This window comes from Oculina patagonica, chromosome 5 (genome assembly GCF_052425735.1).
Source record: "Oculina patagonica isolate OP01 chromosome 5, crgOcupat, whole genome shotgun sequence".
Lineage (NCBI taxonomy): Eukaryota > Metazoa > Cnidaria > Anthozoa > Scleractinia > Oculinidae > Oculina > Oculina patagonica.
The window spans coordinates 8,208,326-8,226,162 of record NC_135762.1 but is presented as its reverse complement, the minus strand read 5'-3'; the positions used below and the strand labels follow the sequence as shown (position 1 = coordinate 8,226,162).

Below are 17,837 nucleotides of genomic sequence, written 5' to 3'. Positions count from 1 at the left end.
CCTTCGTGTCAATATTCCGAAGCACATTGCGACACTCCGAAACCACTCACAAAATCAAAGCCCGTCGATGTATGTGCTTTTGGAAAAAATAAAAATTCTAGTTATTCATTTTTTATAGGGAATTTCTCATTTGAATCTGCTTCGCCGAAGTTCGATCGTGCTTGTCGACCAGCGCTTGTGTAAAAGAGCGCTTGATCGGCTTGCGGCGGTTGGACAGGTCCAACTAGCTACTTCAGTCCATTTAGTATCACGATATTTCGTTGTGCGATTCATTTCTGCTAGAAACCCGCTCTGCCAAGTCCGCAGATGGCAACATATCGTTCTTGTCGGACAAGATTTCGATTTATCAACGAAAAAGCAGCAACAATCTCAGCTGAAGTAGTGAACTTCACTGTGTATCAACAAAATCTAAGCTTAAACTGATCCGTGGAACCACTAACTACGTCATTCGAGCCAAATTCGTGTCCAGTCTCCAGACCCACTGTTTTGTCTTACCGAGGGCACTTTAGGTGGCAAAAAGTCCGATTTCTCTCTCTTTGACATTATTCTTTTTTTAACTTTTCGGAAAGTAGACATAATAAGCTACCAAAAAAAGCAAAAACGTTTTTTACTTCATAGGCACTTTAATGGTAAACCCAGGATAATCAAAGGCAGTTTAGAGGGAGGGAAGGAAGGAAGGATAAGAACGATAAACTGTAGGCCCGCCTTCTGCATCTTCAGTGTTACAGTCAGCAGGGGACGTCAAAGAACCCACTCACTTATTGCAAAAAGTAGAGCATGGAGAGTTCCCAGTGTTTTGGCCTGGTCTTTGCCGTCTGTGCTGTGTACTGTGAAATGCTCAGAGATACTAGCTGTATAAGCAACTCTGCAAAATCCAAGGGTAAACAAAGTGATGATGATGAGGGAGAAGGGGGATTGCAATCCCTCCTTCTTCCCAGATAAAAAGTAGCTTAGCCTAGTACTTCTCTTGTTCTAGATGATGTGTCCAGGCACTTTTCTTTGGAACTCATATGGATTGCCCTCCTCCCCTTTAATATCCTGAATTCACCATTCCTTGGTAAAGTTTGGTCTTACCATGTCTTCCAATGCACAGATTAATGAAGCACAGGTGTTGAAAATGTCAGCAGCACGAGATCTTGTTCTGATGCTGTACACCTGCAATGAAATTGGACTTGTAAGGTAAAGAATTTCACAGTTGCCCTCAAAGCTAATTGCATCTTGGCCAACTGTTTAACCGCCGCCTGGTTAGCTCAGTTGGTAGAGCGCCGGACTGCTCTGCGGGAGGTCGTGGGTTCGAACCCCAGATTGGACCAACACTCAGGGTCTTAAAATAACTGAGGAGAATGTGCTGCCTTTGTAATTACATCTGCAAATGGTTAGACATTCTAGTCTTCTCGGAAAAGGATGATAAACCGTAGGTCCCGTCTCCTGTATCTTCAGTCTTATCACTGGGGACGTTAAAGAACCCACACACTATTCGCAAAGAGTAGGGCATGTAGCTCCCGGTGTTGTGGTATGGCCTTGTGTAGTAAATTACAGTATGTGTACAGCGCATTTGAACATATATATATGAAAAATGCGTTATATAAATTCATTATCATTTGTCAAGCAAACTTTAGCCTCTGGCATTGTCCTCTTATATAAGGTGGTTTGCATGTACCCTCTCATTAATTTCTACAGCACGCTTTATCATAGGAAAAAGAAAATTAATTCTATACTCTGGTTTTTATGGTGTAACTGCACGTGAATAAATGCAAGTTGATTGGTTTACGTATTGTTTTTAACACTGTGAATTAATTAATAAGTTGAGCAGACAGAAATTAATCAGTCAATTATTACTAAGTTATTTGCTGTACCTCTGCATGAATAAATATCTTGTACATTTCGGGAAGAATCAGTGAAGCAACTTGTGGCATCTGAATATCTGTCACCTCACGGCAGAACTCTGCAGATAGATAAAATCTAATTACATACCACACAGGAGAGTGTAGTAGGAACAGATACATTGTTACATATGTTGTGGTTTTAATTAATTTTTGGGTTAAATTTTTTCAAACCCTTGCCAGTTTAACCTTATTTCCTATTGCTTCAGATTTTGATAATGAATAATTATGAGACAAAAAAAAATAAAAATCAAACCAGTTTGAAAAATTTCAGACCAAAGATAAATTTCCCGGGAGGGGGGAATCCCACATGAAACGGATGGGGATGCTCGTCGGAAAATTTGAAAAGAACCCCTAAAAGAAACCAATCTGGGTGTGGCTCAAGCTTTTCTTGACCCCTAAAAGATACCAAAAAACTAAGAATGGAGTTTATATTTGTATATTTCTTTGTGTGTAACCCTAAACGAGACCATTATGGCTAAAAATACTGGCGTTTTGGGCGTTTTGCCCGGAAAACCCTAAGCGAGACCAAAAATCCGAAATTTACACCACTAAGCGAGACGACGAGCATCCCCGTCACTTTCATATGCGAGTCCCCCCCCCCCCCCGGATAAATTTAGCCCACAACAAACACATTGTTGCATACACAGCAGTAAGACCTGTTGCATCTAGACACAGTAATGCTGTCTGCAACTGGTTTATTTTCATGCTGTCACAGGGAAATCTTACATTTACAAACATTTATACAAGAGGACAAGTAACATTTTTGTTCAATTTTTCCCTAGGGAGGGGCCTGGGGTACCCAAGCATGAGGGGCCACGACCTAAAGGGGTACAAAAAAATGCCTCCACAACCCTCCAAGTTTAATTTTTTCCTTAGTGGCCATTTGGCCACCAACTACTCAAGTTTTGGTCGCCAGTGAAAAATTTTAGTCACCAAATTAAGCTGATGCTTTCAATCCTTCCTCTAAATTTTAGTCGCCAGACCTTGGTTCAAATTTAGTCGCCAGCTCCAAAATTTTAGTCATCATGGTGACTAAAATGGTCTTAACTTGGAGGGTTGCTCCACCCTACCACATTTCTCCCTTTTTGAGTACATCTGGATTTGCCACTGTAATATCCTGCATAACATCCCTGGGACTTGTCCCAGATATGCATGTTACCATCCCAAATGGTCAGGGCTCGAGACTACATGTAACTTTTTTGCCAGCTGGCCTATTGGCTAGTGACAGCTTTGATTTCACTAGCCAAAATCAATTTTCTGCGAGCCAGAATTCTCAAGCTAACTTAGGTTTGGGCAGAGGCACTTTGCTGTCTCTCACTAACTCTGTTATCAACATCTTTCACATTATTCATCAAGGCTTGGGATGTCAAACAATTAGTTTAGTTTAGTTCCTTTTTCCAGGTGGGAGATATGGCCAGATTGAACTCTTAGGGGTTTCTCAAAAGTAAACTTGTTTAAACCTGTTAAAACTCTCATGGCTCCATGAACTAGATTTCCATCACCACTTGTCAACGCCTGCATCAGATGTCCAAACAAATCTGGCCACGCCTCAGGCCAGTCCCAGTGTGCAATTGCAGAGATTGCATATGCCTGAAAATGAATCACAGGAAAGAAAAGAAAATCATGTATTGATGTACATGTAGAAATTCCAGCTCTCCTGATTGATCAGGAAGGGTTGTCCTAAAACCCGGAATGCTGGAATTCCTGAAATCTGGATAAGAAAGCCCGGAATCCTAAAACCCGGAATGACCTTTTTTGTGTACACCTTTTTCAGGATAAATACGTGGAAATATGTTATTTTTTTGGGAAATTGGAAGTTTGTTATGAGTTTCCAAATATTACGTTGCGAATTAGCAAATCAAATTGTCAATTTTGATACAAAGTTCCCAACTTCGGCTCGCCTGAACTTCGCAATTTAGCTAGTTGAGGAGAAACAAAACATGTTGTTTCAAAGTCATGATGATATCTGAACTCAGTGATTTTAAAGGATACAAGTTGCAGCAGGAATATTCCAGCGATTATTGCGGCTCAACCCATCAGGACAACCCATCAGAAATGTCCTGAATTGAAGAATTACATCCTGCTCTTCTGAATTGTATTAATTCTCCTGATTCATAATGGTATATTCAGCTCTTTTTGACAAAAACAGTTGTCTATTTTCAGAATTTTATTTTATGTGCTGTCGCTACTTTTTTCGACGTTTTTGCTTGTTTACAAGCTAAAAACGTAGAATAGGGGTTATGTGAACAAAATTTGGAACCACATATTTGTAAACTCTCAAGGGACTTTTTTAATTTATCAAGGGACTGTTTTAATTTCTCAAGGGATTACTTTCCGCTGTGGGTGATCACTTGCGATCTCGTGAAAAAAACGTGACTTGTCACATTTACAAACGTTATATAACAATTTTAAAAGTGACATGTCAGCTTTCTTATCTCAACGCACGTGTGTCTGAAAGGCGATCTATAAAAAGCGTCGCACAAACAATGGATTGCGTAACTAAAACACGAATAAATGATCACTAGCACTTACATCGTTTAAAAATTACAAACGTCAAAAATAAACCATACCAAAAAACTCGCTCTTTTCAAAGATATTATTGAAGTTAAAACAAATGCAAGAGATGGGGGCTTCTTTTATCTTAGGAGCGGTTAAAAATTAGGCCAAATTTGGTCGCTACATGCAAGCGCAACTCTATTTCGTCATCAGCCCAGGTCGTTAGGGACGTGACCTCGCGTTGACAGGGAATGACAGCAATGTTGCATGAATCGGCTTTACAACATGCGATCGTATCTACGCAGTTCGAGTGGAATTTCAGTCAAAGACAGCAAAATTATTTCGTATTTCATCTTCAAATATAATTCGAAAGCATTCACTGTATATATATATATGGCTTTCGTTTAATCCTGGGTCTTGATATCCGACCCTCGCAGAGCCTAGACAAAACGCAGCTTGAGAGTAACGATTTGTTTACGCCCCAATTATATGCACAATGTTTTCTCCGACAGTAGTCGGAAATATCCGTATTTTTTTTTTCGTGCTTTTTCGTGGAGCAATCGTAACGATACGGCCTTGAACACATTGAACAGCGGTCTACCCGGCTATAACAATTCAAATATGGCGTCGCAAAAAAAAAGCGTCGAACGCATATTTTGCTGTTTCATTTGCTAATTTCGCTGCCGTAATCGACTGCCTCGAAAGGTCCTTGCAATTTTAAAGTATAGAATTGTCAGATCTCGGTGAAATTTGCACTGTTTATTTGTGTAATGTTAATGCATCAGTCAATTCCAGCAGTGCCCATCCCCCCCCGGGCTAACCCCCGGGCATTAGCATTTCTTTAAAAAAAATTGGCAAATTCCCCGGGGTGGGGATGAAGGAACCGGGCAAATGCCCCGCTCCCGGGTTAATTGTTTTCAATCTCTCGATAGGTGATATAAGAATATAATACAAGTTGTTGCTTCTTAGCAATGAAGAAATATCTAAAATTGAGAAAATATACCTTTAAAAACATCCACGAACATCCACGAGCTTCTCTAGTCATTCGTGAACTAGCTAATCTGCAACGTAGTCCACGTCTTGGCCAATAAACGCCTCCATCACCAATACGCGACTCACTCCACGGTTTTGAAAGTACGTGTCAAATGCCCGGGGGTCAACCCGAGGTACGCAAATGCCCCACCCTCGGGACGGGCAACATTAGGAAATGCCCCGGGGTTGCCCGGGGGGGGATGGGTACTGCTGGAATTGACTGATGCATAAGGAATATGTGTATAAATACCCGGCGCGGACGAGCCATTTTTGACAAAATTATATGGCTGCATTTCCTCCGCGAAGATAGGAAATTGTTAAACTAAACTACAAAGAAACTGTAATGATAAGTTCGAAGAACAATGCACAGGATAAACCTTCGACTCATACTTCATGCAAAAACGTCGACATCTCGAAGAGACTTTGATTTAACCACGTCGCTTGTCGGAATTTACCCTGGCAGGGTCTCTCTTCTGATTTGAATTGAGTTTTCCTGATTCATAATGGAAAATTTGGTATGTAATCATGCAAAACAAAATCAGACAGCCGCAAAGCGGAAGTTTGATTTGCTTAATTGTATGCTTGTTTGATTACAGACAAAATTGGATGACTTGAAGTCCTGTTACCAATATTAATCAAAACTATAAAATCTGTTAACCATCGCCAAATAAAAACATGCTCATGACCAAGATGCCACTTTTCACATTCATGTCATAGACTAACAAGTTTTTCCCTGTCCCCTTAAATATCCTGCCCCCTCCCTCTCAGGTACAGGTACTTCAGATATCATCACCACTTACCACACTTGATCTGACTTTACTAATGGACTCCTGCAGACCTCTGGGTAACAGACGTCGGATCTCTGCCTTGGCCTAAAAACAATAAGGTATTTACTTTGTATCATTTTCAAAACGCTAAACAAGCTAATGCCCCCCTACATGCAAGATCTGTTCTCGTGCACTCGTGATTTTTCTTACAGTATCCATAACTCTGAGAACATCTTGCAAGTACCCAAACCAAGGACAAATTACCTTAAGCATAGTTTTAGTAAATAATAAAGATGGTAGATTTTAAGCTCGGTGATAAATAGTGAAGAATATTTTTCTACATGACACGAGCGTGGGACAAAGAAAAAAAAAAAAATTCTTCACTATTTATCACCGAGCTTAAAATCTACCATCTTTATTATTTACTACAAATTTGATGATTTCGACATTGCTGATCCTAGCAGTATGCAGGACGCGTGTCACTTATCAACCTAGTAAATGGCCTAGCTCACAGCGAGTCTCACGTAGCTCAGTTGGTTAGAGCGCCCAACCGGTATTCTGGGAGGCCATGGGTTCGATTCCCGTCGGGGACTCAGATTTTTTCTTTGTCTCACGCTCGTGTCATGTAGAAAAATATTCTTCACTCAGCATAGTTTTAGTTATTCCCAAAGGTGTCCATCTTAGAGAGAGTTGATTGTACCAAATCGTACCAAGAGTAGAATTGAACCACAACACACACCTCCTATACATGTACAAACTCACGCTTGTAATTATACCACATGTATTCTGTAGACATGCAACCCTCCAAGTTGGGACCATTTTAGTCGCCATGGCAACTAGAATTTTGGAACTGGCAACTAAATTGCAGAGCAAGTCGCCAACCTGGCGAACACAAGAAGACTGCTCCAGGCCCTGAGCAAACTATCACCCGAACTGAAAAATGCTCTGTACGTTATGGATTCACTTTGAAAAATTTGTTGTTCTACTATTAAAACCTACTGGGAAAAAGTACCACAAAATTTCTGGGTTTTGTTAAATTATTTTTAAATTTTTTGTTCGTTGTTTCTTTCAGTAAGTTTTTTCTCGGGAAAATTTCGTGGTAAAATTTTGTTTCATTCATGCTTTTTGGCACATAGATTTACAAATAATTTTATATGGCAACCAAATTTTCCCATTGCCGACTTAACCTAAATAGAAGTCGCCAAATGGCCACTAAGTAAAAAAGTTAACTTGGAGGGTTGACATGGCATGTATTTTCTGTTCCTTACAGGTAATATACACTTTCATGTTATCTACATATACATGTTTTAATACTGGTACTTAAGTGTATTATACTTACAGTCTCTGTCGTCTCAGGAGCTCTAAATTTCTCTGCATGACAAGTCCAGTGGGCTTCAACATACTGTTTGAGAATGACCGATGCAAGCTGAAAATTGTCAAAACAAAATGTATCAAGATCGATCACTGATGAGCCATGTGAGAAATGTAAATGTAATGTAAAAATGTAAAAAAAGTAAGTGTTGTTTATAGTGGTCTGCACTTAGCTTTGATAGAGCTGCAATCCTAGACAAAAGTCATGGGGCACTTACACAATTCGACGGAAAATTGACATTGTATTGACCTCCCCCTCCCCACCCCCAATTCAATGTTGGTTTCTATCCATCATACAGTGGGACAATATTTCAACATTGTTTTTTGGGGGAAAGGGGGCTCTGAAAATTAAACAATGAGTTCTTAATGCAAAAGGGAATGGTCACTGAGCACTATTTCTTTAAGTGTCCCATGGATTTTTGTCTAGGATTGTAGTTTGCAGGTATACCACTGAAACAGAGGAAACAAATATTCTGAATGACCATAACATGTTTAAAAATGGCAACTGCCAGAGTTCCACTGGTGTGACAAGTTGCGTGACTTGTTATGTGATATGTAACCACATGAGTTTCTGTTATTATTGATGATTTAGACAATCAAATTTATTCATGCGTCATTGCACAACTGGTGCTCTCAGATTACAGGGACGTCGCAGAACGGTGTGAGACTCGATGCAATCGGCGTGTTTGATTCTAATAAATCCTCTCTCAAATACTGAAATGCTGTTTCTTACAACTGGCTACTTCATTTTATGTTGTCGGTTACTTTGGCCACAGCAATCAGCTTGTGAGAAACAAGCCCTGCTTGTCACAGCCGCCTGCTCTTCCAGTTGCCAAAGCCTACATCATAACATTTTGAAATCACTGAGGCACCCCAGTTGGCTATATACAAAGTGTGGTCGAGGATTTGAACATGGGACAAGCAAAAACAAATCCAGCTAGCGGCAGGGTGAAGGTTTTGAACCCTCGCCCTCCGGATTACAACACCTGCACCCTAAACCACTCGGCAACGCTGCCTCCATGAGTAAAATTACATTTGAATCTTCCCTTACTGAACTTGCTAGACAAAAATATGAACATCAAAGTCTTCTAAGGAGAATATAGAAAATTTATAACACAGTTAGGTGCTGACCTGTCTGATTGCTAGAGCACCCTCTCTGTCAAGTGTGAGTTCAGCTAAATGGACACCAAACTCTGCAAGTAACAAAATTAATCATGGTAGGTTTAGCGTCATAATAATAATAATAATAACAATAATAATAATTAATGGACTTATATTGCGCAAGTATCAATCAAGGATTTTCACTTGCGCATTACAATATTCATAAAAATATAAATTACTAACTGGCCCTAAAATTAATAAAAATACTAAAATACATGATAAGTGTAAAATTACAATCAATAAAAAATAAAAATTAGCTTAAAAACGCCTTCTGAAACAAATGAGTCTTAAGATAGTTTTTAAAACTATTTACAGATAAAATATTTCTAATAAAAATGTGAAGATCATTCCATAATTTTGGAGCAGCCATATAAAAAGATTTGTCACCCAGGGTAATAAAAGACTTGATGGTAGGAAAGTTTAAAAGTATTCCATCATTTGACCTTAAGTTGTATCTACCACCAGTATCCCTAACAGATATGTATCCCTAACAGTCATGTCCATGTTCAAGCCTAGCGGCCCATCAGGTTAAAGCTTATCGCACTTTTTGTACTTCTACTTCCCCCTGGATAGGATGCTAGTCCATTGCAGGGTTAGCCCCAGCATTATGCTTGCTGGTACCTATTTAAAAATTAACTTAGGTGTAGAGAAGCACTACCTAATAAGAATAAAGTATTTTGCCCAAGAACACAATGCAGTGACCCAGCCAGGGCTCAAACCAAGACTGGACTGGTCCACCATGCCTCCCACTAAAGTTAACCAGAACTATAACAAACTTCATAAATCAACAGGGACGGTCGAACAATTTTTCCTTTTGGGGGGGGGGAGCTTACTAGTGACTCAAAGTGGGGGGGGGGGGCTTAATAGGCTCTTATCTAAGTAAGTCTTCATTTTTTTCGTAAATATTAGGGGCATCCTAACGTCCCTGATCAAATTTGAGTATTCATTAGACAAATTACGTTTCAATGCAGGTGCTCAAGTTATTGGACAGTTGAATTTAATAGAGAACAAAGAAAAAATTACTCAACAACTAGAGATGGGACCTTGTCTGATGTACCAGTGATTTATCTTAACTTATTAAAAGATATAGATGGAATAGCATTCAGTAGGATCAATAGAAGAATTTAACATCTAGAGCTAGAATTGACCAGTCCATGCTAGCTCTGCACCTCAGTCAGTCATCGCAAATCTGTTTACGAAAAAGGACAGGTATTGATTCTACTTTTGGGGGTTTGATTATCGATGCTATATGTCGAATGACCTTTTGTTATATTTTGGTTATTTTTTTAAGTTAATAATGCTCGAAAACATTAAGCTTAATTTGTTCAAAAGAAAAATTATAAAATAACCCTTAGCTTTAGGGTACAAAACATTCAGCTGAATGTTTCGTACATCAAACGGAGTAGATCTAAAAGTTATACTAGCAGTAGCTACTGTAATAAAACTCAAAGTGTCAATTTCTTGAAACTGACATCCTTCGAAGTTTACTAATACTAGCACGTTTTACAAGTTTGACCAAGAACTTTGCACATGAACTATCAATAATTCAAAGCAGAGAAAAGATCTTACCTTCTGTGACCTCTAAAACCTTGAGCTGTTCTTCAGCCATTTGCCGAGCCTGTTGATCTGGTGACAGAATAGCTGTCAGGCTTTCTATGAGAGCCTGTTTTAACGAACGGTTCCTGTCCTCGGCTGCGGCCGCCATGTTGAAAATCGAAGGAAGTAGTTTTCGCGCATGCGAATATTTTGGCGGGAAAATTTTCGAGCGATGTCCGACCGCTGACCAAATGTTCCCTCGAAATGAAAAATTTTCGTCTGCAAACTTTTTTTTAGTTTATGCACCTCTGCAAACATTTTTCTCGAAATTCTTACTATTTATTATTATACATATCGTTTTTGCAAACAATTTATTTTGTCTTAGCGTCGAGGCTAAAAGTCGAAAGTAGCGGACAAGGGTTCTCAGCAAAGGAATAAATATTTAATAAATTTTCGTATAAATTGCGATGCGGGTCGTGAATTTAACAAATAGATTTCATTTTGCCGTGCGTCTGTTCAGTAATAGATCACAGATGACGTCAAAATGTGGTATGAACAGAGAAGTGGCCCACGAGGCGCTAGCCGAGTGGGTCACTGATGTTCATACCACATTTTGACGTCTTCTGTGATCTATTACTGAACAGACCCACGGCAAAATGAAATCTATTTGTTTTATATAATAACACAAGACTTCAGCGCACTTCTGTGTGAGCAATGCTGCCGTGCCGATGAGCTAAGTTGTTTTGATTTCACTATTAAGTTTTCGTTAACACGAAGCATTGTTAATCCGATTGAATAAACAGAAAAATCTCGATGATTTGGTAAGTGCAGAATGCAATATGGAACAATTGAATGTATGATGTTTTATATATGTTCGTGTTTATTTGCTTTATTTTACTTTCGGAAAAACTGTTCACAGGCTACTTGTATTCTTTCCCAGGTGTTCCTTACGCTAATCTTTGCAAACGTAACACGACACTTTTGTTCGTTTGTAACAAAATACTTTTGTCTTCCTTGAAAATGCGACAACATGAAACTTTTGTTTTTTGTTTGTTTTACGGCGGCATCGATGACATTTGTTTAATTTAATTAAGTTAAGGTTTAGACTGCACGGAAGACGATTCTCAAAAACTAAAGAAACAAATCTAATCAAAAAACATATTTTTCGACAGGTTTTTTAAAACGCAGTACAGCTAGGATATTTGTTTCCTGGTTATCAGGTGTTCACGCCGAAAATCCCGGTGCAAGTTTTTGCATACCTAATTACGAAAGCGCTGTGAAAGTCTCAAAATCTAATTTAATTAATTTGCAGTTTTTACTTGGCGCCAAGAAGTCTGCAGGAAGCCTACCGCAAACACGCAATACAAGCGATGTTCACGAGTTTCCCTAATGGTCGCGGGTCGCGGGTCGCGGGTTTCAAGTCGCGTGTCGCGGGTTTCAAGTCGCGTGTCGCGGGTTTTAAATAAGTCGTGGGTTTTGAAAAAGTCGCGGGTTTTAAAAAAAGTCGCGTGTTTTTAAAAAGTTGCGAGTTTTCGATAGAAACTATTTATTTCTCAGTAAAATTCATTCAAACAAATTTAAACTCGTTTTCTTGGGAACTACGTTACAAAGTAGCCAATTACTTTGCGGGTTAAACAATCAAATTACGAACTTCGGAACAAACTCCCCAACTTTGGTTCGGCTGAACTTCCCAAGTTTGCAAGTTGAGGAGGAACAAGACATGTTGCTCGAAAGTCATGGTCATGACGGAAATTCAGGTGAAGAAAACATGACAGCAGCGGTAATGTTCCAGCAATTCCAGTGGCTAGAGTTACAAAATATTTTGTTGAAGTTGAAGAGCCTGACGTCGTTTCGCATGAGCGATCTGCCGATAAATAAATTTTACGTCGGCTGAAATTTGGTCAAATTTAGCTTTTTATATACAGCAAATACATCTTTAAAATTTTTGTGAGGCTTTTACTTCAATATCAAGTCTTCTGCGTTTGTAAACCGAATGAAACTGGACGGCTTTACCGATCTTCACGTGAAATTAATTTTATACAAATGCAACAACAACAACAACAACACACTTTATTTGCATTCCCAATTACAAATGGTATTGCAAAAGTATAGGAAAATAATGATAATAATAATAATACGAATTACATCTAAAGATATGTAAGGGCAAGTAATAGGATCAACTAATTGACAATTGTTGCGATTGTCGATTCATTTCTTAGTGCAAAAGCTTCATGAATGAGTCAGACAATTTAAATTAAATGTCGCGACACGTTTACGGCTCAGTTCTATTTTTATGGTACGTGTTTTCTTCCGATGGTTTAGCGAAGCAAAACCATTTCTGTCAACATAACTACACAAGGGTTTTTAAAATCTGCGCCAGTTAAAAATATTTTAAAGAGTTTTTGCCACAGAATACTAGTAAAATATATTTATCAACCGTTCGCGTTCAATCATGAATACTTTGGTTCAAGTTCATGATCGCTCGCGCGCAACGTTGTTTTCAAACTTAAAAGCTTGATTGCAAATCATGCAATGTTTGATACCCAATTTGAACATGTTTTTTTTTTTTCAGGACGTGATGCAACGGACGGTATATGTAATCCTTATACTTACTGTGGGTCAGAACGTTGATACCGACGCCGTGCTTGTTCAAACAACTATTTTGAAACTCGAGCAGCTAGAATCGCTGAAATATTTCTGCCACCACTTTGTAACGTGTCTCGTTCCTCCTCAACTTGCAAACTTGGGAAGTTCAGAAGTTCAGTCGGCAAAAGTTTGGGAAGTTTGTTCCGAAGTTCGCAATTTGATTGTCTAACTCGCAACGTTACTTCGTAACGTAGTTTCTAAGAAAACGCGATCATTTTAAAACCGGCGTCTTTGCAACCGGTTTAAATTTGTTTGAATGAATTCTACTGAGAAATAAATGCATTCTATTGAAAACTCGCAACTTTTTAAAAACACGCGACTTTTTCAAAACCCGCGACTTATTTAAAACCCGCGACCCGCGACCCGCGACCATTAGGGAAACTCGTTGTTCATGATAGTTCCAGAAAACAACGTAGACTAATCTGCGCATGCGTTTGGTGTAAATTACGTTGAGTAGTACCACAAGGAGAGCAAAGGGTTTTCTGAAACAAATATATATTTTTGAGATCTTCATATGAAAGTAACGTAGATGTGCTCCAGGTTTTACCTAGGGATACGGTCAGGTGCTCCCCACCCCCACCCCCTCCACAAGGAATAATTAATTAATTGATATTAATTAATTAATTGATGATTAAAAGTTTACACTGTAGCGCTTTAGGGGTTTAGCGGACGACAGCCCCACCAAACCATCACAATAGTGCATTCTGCACTAAAAATGGTCAATTGAAAGTCAATGAAAAAACTAACCTTTATTCCGATTTGGAAAGTTGTTCAAATCTGTAAGCATTAACGGTCCTTAACCGAAGCGTTCAACCGCAATTTCGTTTGCTTCCCGTGGCGTCGTCCAACTGTACAACACCGGTCAAACTTTCATACAGATTTCGGATAATTTCTCGAATAATTCACTGTCTTCTTCAAGCTTGTTTCGCCCAGTTAAATGCTTCGAAAGGTGAACGATGCTTAGCGTATTGTTTCTCACTAAAGATTTGTAATTAAGCTGATTTTTTTTTTTGCTTTATTGTGTCCCCGCAAGTTTGAAAAACTTTGCCGACAACTCTGATTTGGACTATGAACTCTGATCACGCGCGCGAGTCACACCACCGCGTGACGTCAACCATGTGTCTGTACTCTGATAGATAGTGCTCTGATAGATCATAAGTAAGAACCAATCAAAACGCGCGTAGAATTCAGGTTATTATATAATACTTTTTAGTATAAATCTACTAGCGTTCTATCACGAATGCTGTTCTCTGATTGGCTACGCTACTCACTTTCTATTCTGTTGTAGAAGGTGAGTAGCGAAACAGCGTGCGGTTGTCATCAGTCAACAGAATGGTCGCCGCTTTTTCGCTTTTAAATTGACCGTAAAGAAGGACTTGGATTATTTACTATTCCAGGCGTTGTTGGAGAAGATAAAGACTGTACCGAAATATGTAGTGAAGATTTTACACGGTAAGAAAAGCAATTAATATTCATTTACGCTTTTAAAAGCGGCGAATCTATAATTTTATAACATCCAGAGATGCGTTTCACCGAGACATTTTGTGGAAATAAAGTTTAAAATGTCTTTGCAAACTAACACAGTTTCATCGTCCCATCGAGGAGCAGCAAAAGAAAGGCTAAACAGATTCGACCTGCAAGTTTTTTTTTATGCATCAATAAGACTTAAATAAAACAACAAAATTGAAAGCGAATTCAAGGTTGCGGGCGACTCGTTCAACTTATCGTTCACGTTTCCTACATTTAAAACTCATTGACTTCCAAAGGGTCTTTGTAAGTCAGTCTATCTTTAAATTGTCATTTTACAATAAAATTCGGCTTTTAGTTCAATTTCGAGCAAACGACGGATTAAATAAATCGTGAATGAAATGCAAAGGCGCACACAGAAGCTAAACAGTGCAATGTGGTTTCTTCTTTGCGAACAACTCGCTTAACTTTTTTTTAATCTTTTACGTTTTCGAATTTTAAAAAAAACTTGACTTCTAAGGGCCCTTGTACGTCAGTACATCTTTCAATCGTAATTTTACAATAAAAAACTTGGCTTTTCCTTCAGTTTCGGGCATATAACGGTTTCAATAAATCGTGAATGAAATGCAAACGCGCACACAGAAGCCAATGCAATGTGGTGCAGTTGTCAATTATCCGCGTGTTGTGTGACTTATTTACATCATTATTCAATAAAAACGAGAGCCTGTCTTGTTGTTAAGTTTTGAACGTCTAGTAGATTTATACTAAAACAATTAGATTATTCGCTCTCGATTTCTATGTGTGATAGTTGATTCGGGCTTCGCCCTCATCAACTATCACACGATAGAAATCTCGAGCTCATAATCTAATTGTTAAATAGAGTGTTAAGGTGATTCCACGGTATTGCATTGCGCATCCTTTCTGCGCATAAGTTTTCGCGTCATTTAGCGCGCGCACGAGCGCGCGCGCACACAGAACACTACGAGATTCCCTTCAGGCTAAGCTCGGTAAGGAAATAAATGTTCATTTTCTCTTAAACGAGCACGGTGACCCCCATTTTTTAATGCATTAATTTAAATGTCATACGGTTGTATACAATATATCGCGATTTTAAAAAAAGTTTAAAATTCTACATTGAGATATTTTAATTTTAATGCCGTAAAAACACGTTTTTAGGTAGTGCCGTTAACGTGCGCACGAAGCAAAATCTTAAATTTCTTTCCTTATCTTAATTCCTGTACAATGAGAATAGTTTTTAATATAAGATCAAAGTCTATTTTGTTGAACTAGACTAATTCTTTAATGCAAAATGTTTTTTCTGGAAATAATAGCGATCTCCATTTGGATTACTAGGGTTCCTAATATATATCTCGCGGGTCGTATATTTGCTATAATGTCCATCCATTTTACACAAAAACTAGCGCGGTGACCCCCATTTTTTATTTCATTTTTTTAATGCTCATAACGTAATTGTAACCTGGACCAAGTTTCAGAAAATTTTTAATACTCCTTCTATTTCAGTGGAATCACCTTAAGGCTGCATTCATTATGTATTCTACAGGGGGGGGCAGAGGATTTTAGGGGGGGTTCTCAAATTTTTAGAGCAAAAAAAGGGAGATATGAAAATTGTTTAAATATCTCCTGGGGGGATGCTTATTTTTTGTAAGATTCTGTCTAGCTTTTGTAATAGTTTTAAAAAGTGAAAAAAGAAATGATAAGTACAGCAGCTTCTCAGAGTTCAAGAATTGTAGGCAACAAGGGTACCTCTATTATTCTGAGAGACTATAGTACCTATTTTGAAGTTTTTTAAGAGTGTGCCTGGCCTGTAGATGTAATGTTTCGATACAGTATAGAAAATAAAACATCTAAAATGGAACCATTTACTGCAACCTTAGAAAAATGATAAGATAAGGAGAATAATGGCACATGTCGCACTTGAGAGGAATGATGCTGAACGGCCGGAAAACGAGGGTGAAGAGGATGGCAACAGCGGAGATGAATCCGTGGATGAGTGTGATAGTGAGAGTGATGATGATGATGAGGTTGTTGATTTTGTCAACGAGAGTGACAGTGAAACGCAGGTTTCTGTCAATACTCCTGGTAGTACTGGTACTCAAGCTGGCACTCACCTGGCAGGCTATCTATACCTGATTCGCGCTACTTAGACTTGCTCGAATAGGTATGACATAAACAGTCAAAGCAGTCTCGATGTTCTTATTAACATGTCTCTTGAAATTTCAAACATATGTAGTGTACTCTTACCTTATTCTTACTAATTTTCGCGTGTATTTAATTTCGCGAAAATTCGGGAGCCGAATTTCGCGAGTATAAATTTTCGCGATTGCAAGAAAAATTAGAGCAAAACTGTATTAAATTTCGCGGTTTTGTCAGTGTTTTATTGATCAGTCGTTAAAGACCATGGAACTACTGGGAAGATACAAAAGTCTGGCTCAATGTAACCACAAGGAACCTCCAAATGTAAACTTTGTTGACTGTACTAAAGAGGTTTTGGCCAATTTACAAGCTGAAGAACAGTAATCAGAGGAAGGGTGCTTATCGAAAACAAGACGGAAAAATACTTGAAGGGTAGAAAGTTGTTAAAATTATAAACATTTAAAATTTTTATTTACTTTTACTTAACAATAAGGTATTAATTCTCGCGTGTGTAAATTTCGCGAAAAATTTCTTATCGCGCATATTAAATTTTGCGATTATTTTGAAATCGCGAAAATAAGTTCTTGCAAAAATTAGTAAGACAAAGGTATACAGATATTTATTTTGATATTTGTTGAGAGGGAGGAGGGGGGGGGTATTCATTTTTCGGCTGATTGCTTGGGGGGATTAGGAAAATTTGTATGGGCCTTGGGGGGGATATAAAAAAATGGGCCGCTGAAAAAAAAAATCCTCTGTCCCCCCCTGTAGCATACATAATGAATGCAGCCTAAAAAGCCTTCATTTCCTGTTCATTATACACGTACACACGCACGTCCATTTGTACGTGACGTGAAGAGCCAAAATATTAGATGAATGCACACCGAAAACGAGATGGAGCTTTAAATAAGCGCGTTGGAATGGCAAATATACAAAAATTGTTCCTGATATCTTTTTGGGGGGCCGATTGAAATTTTTGGATCTATATCCCTTTTGAGTTTTTGGGTTTTTCTATTCTGGACACGTGACCTGTCAAATAAGGCCGTGATTTGAAACTTTTGAAGGACTCATCAATGGAATAAACCTGAGCAAAAAGCTTACCCGCTGGAGGTCAGGTTTCCAAAATCTCAGTGACGGTTAGAAACCCTCCTTAGCAATAAATTGGTAGTTAAGAAGGTGTCTTATCTCCCTTGATAATAAAGGCGTGCATCAATAACCCGGGGGGGTGGTCTCCCATACAAAAGTGGCGGGGATGCTCGTCGGAAATTTTGAAAAGAACCTCTAAAAAGAGCCCAATCTGGGCGTGGCTCAAGCTTTTTTGGAC

At 38.7% G+C, this 17,837-nt stretch overlaps 1 protein-coding gene across 1 annotated transcript in view; it reads right to left on the bottom strand.

Moving 5' to 3' along the window:
• LOC144655312 (importin-9-like) overlaps positions 1-10,419 on the bottom strand; it is a 31,704-nt gene extending 21,285 nt beyond the window's left edge. Inside the window, 7 exon segments of the mRNA XM_078515532.1 lie at positions 1,075-1,155; positions 1,857-1,945; positions 3,347-3,476; positions 6,215-6,286; positions 7,521-7,607; positions 8,684-8,745; positions 10,283-10,419. Coding sequence (XP_078371658.1) covers positions 1,075-1,155; positions 1,857-1,945; positions 3,347-3,476; positions 6,215-6,286; positions 7,521-7,607; positions 8,684-8,745; positions 10,283-10,418 — 657 coding nt within the window. The 5' untranslated portion in view covers position 10,419.
• Positions 10,420-17,837: the final 7,418 nt, after the last annotated feature.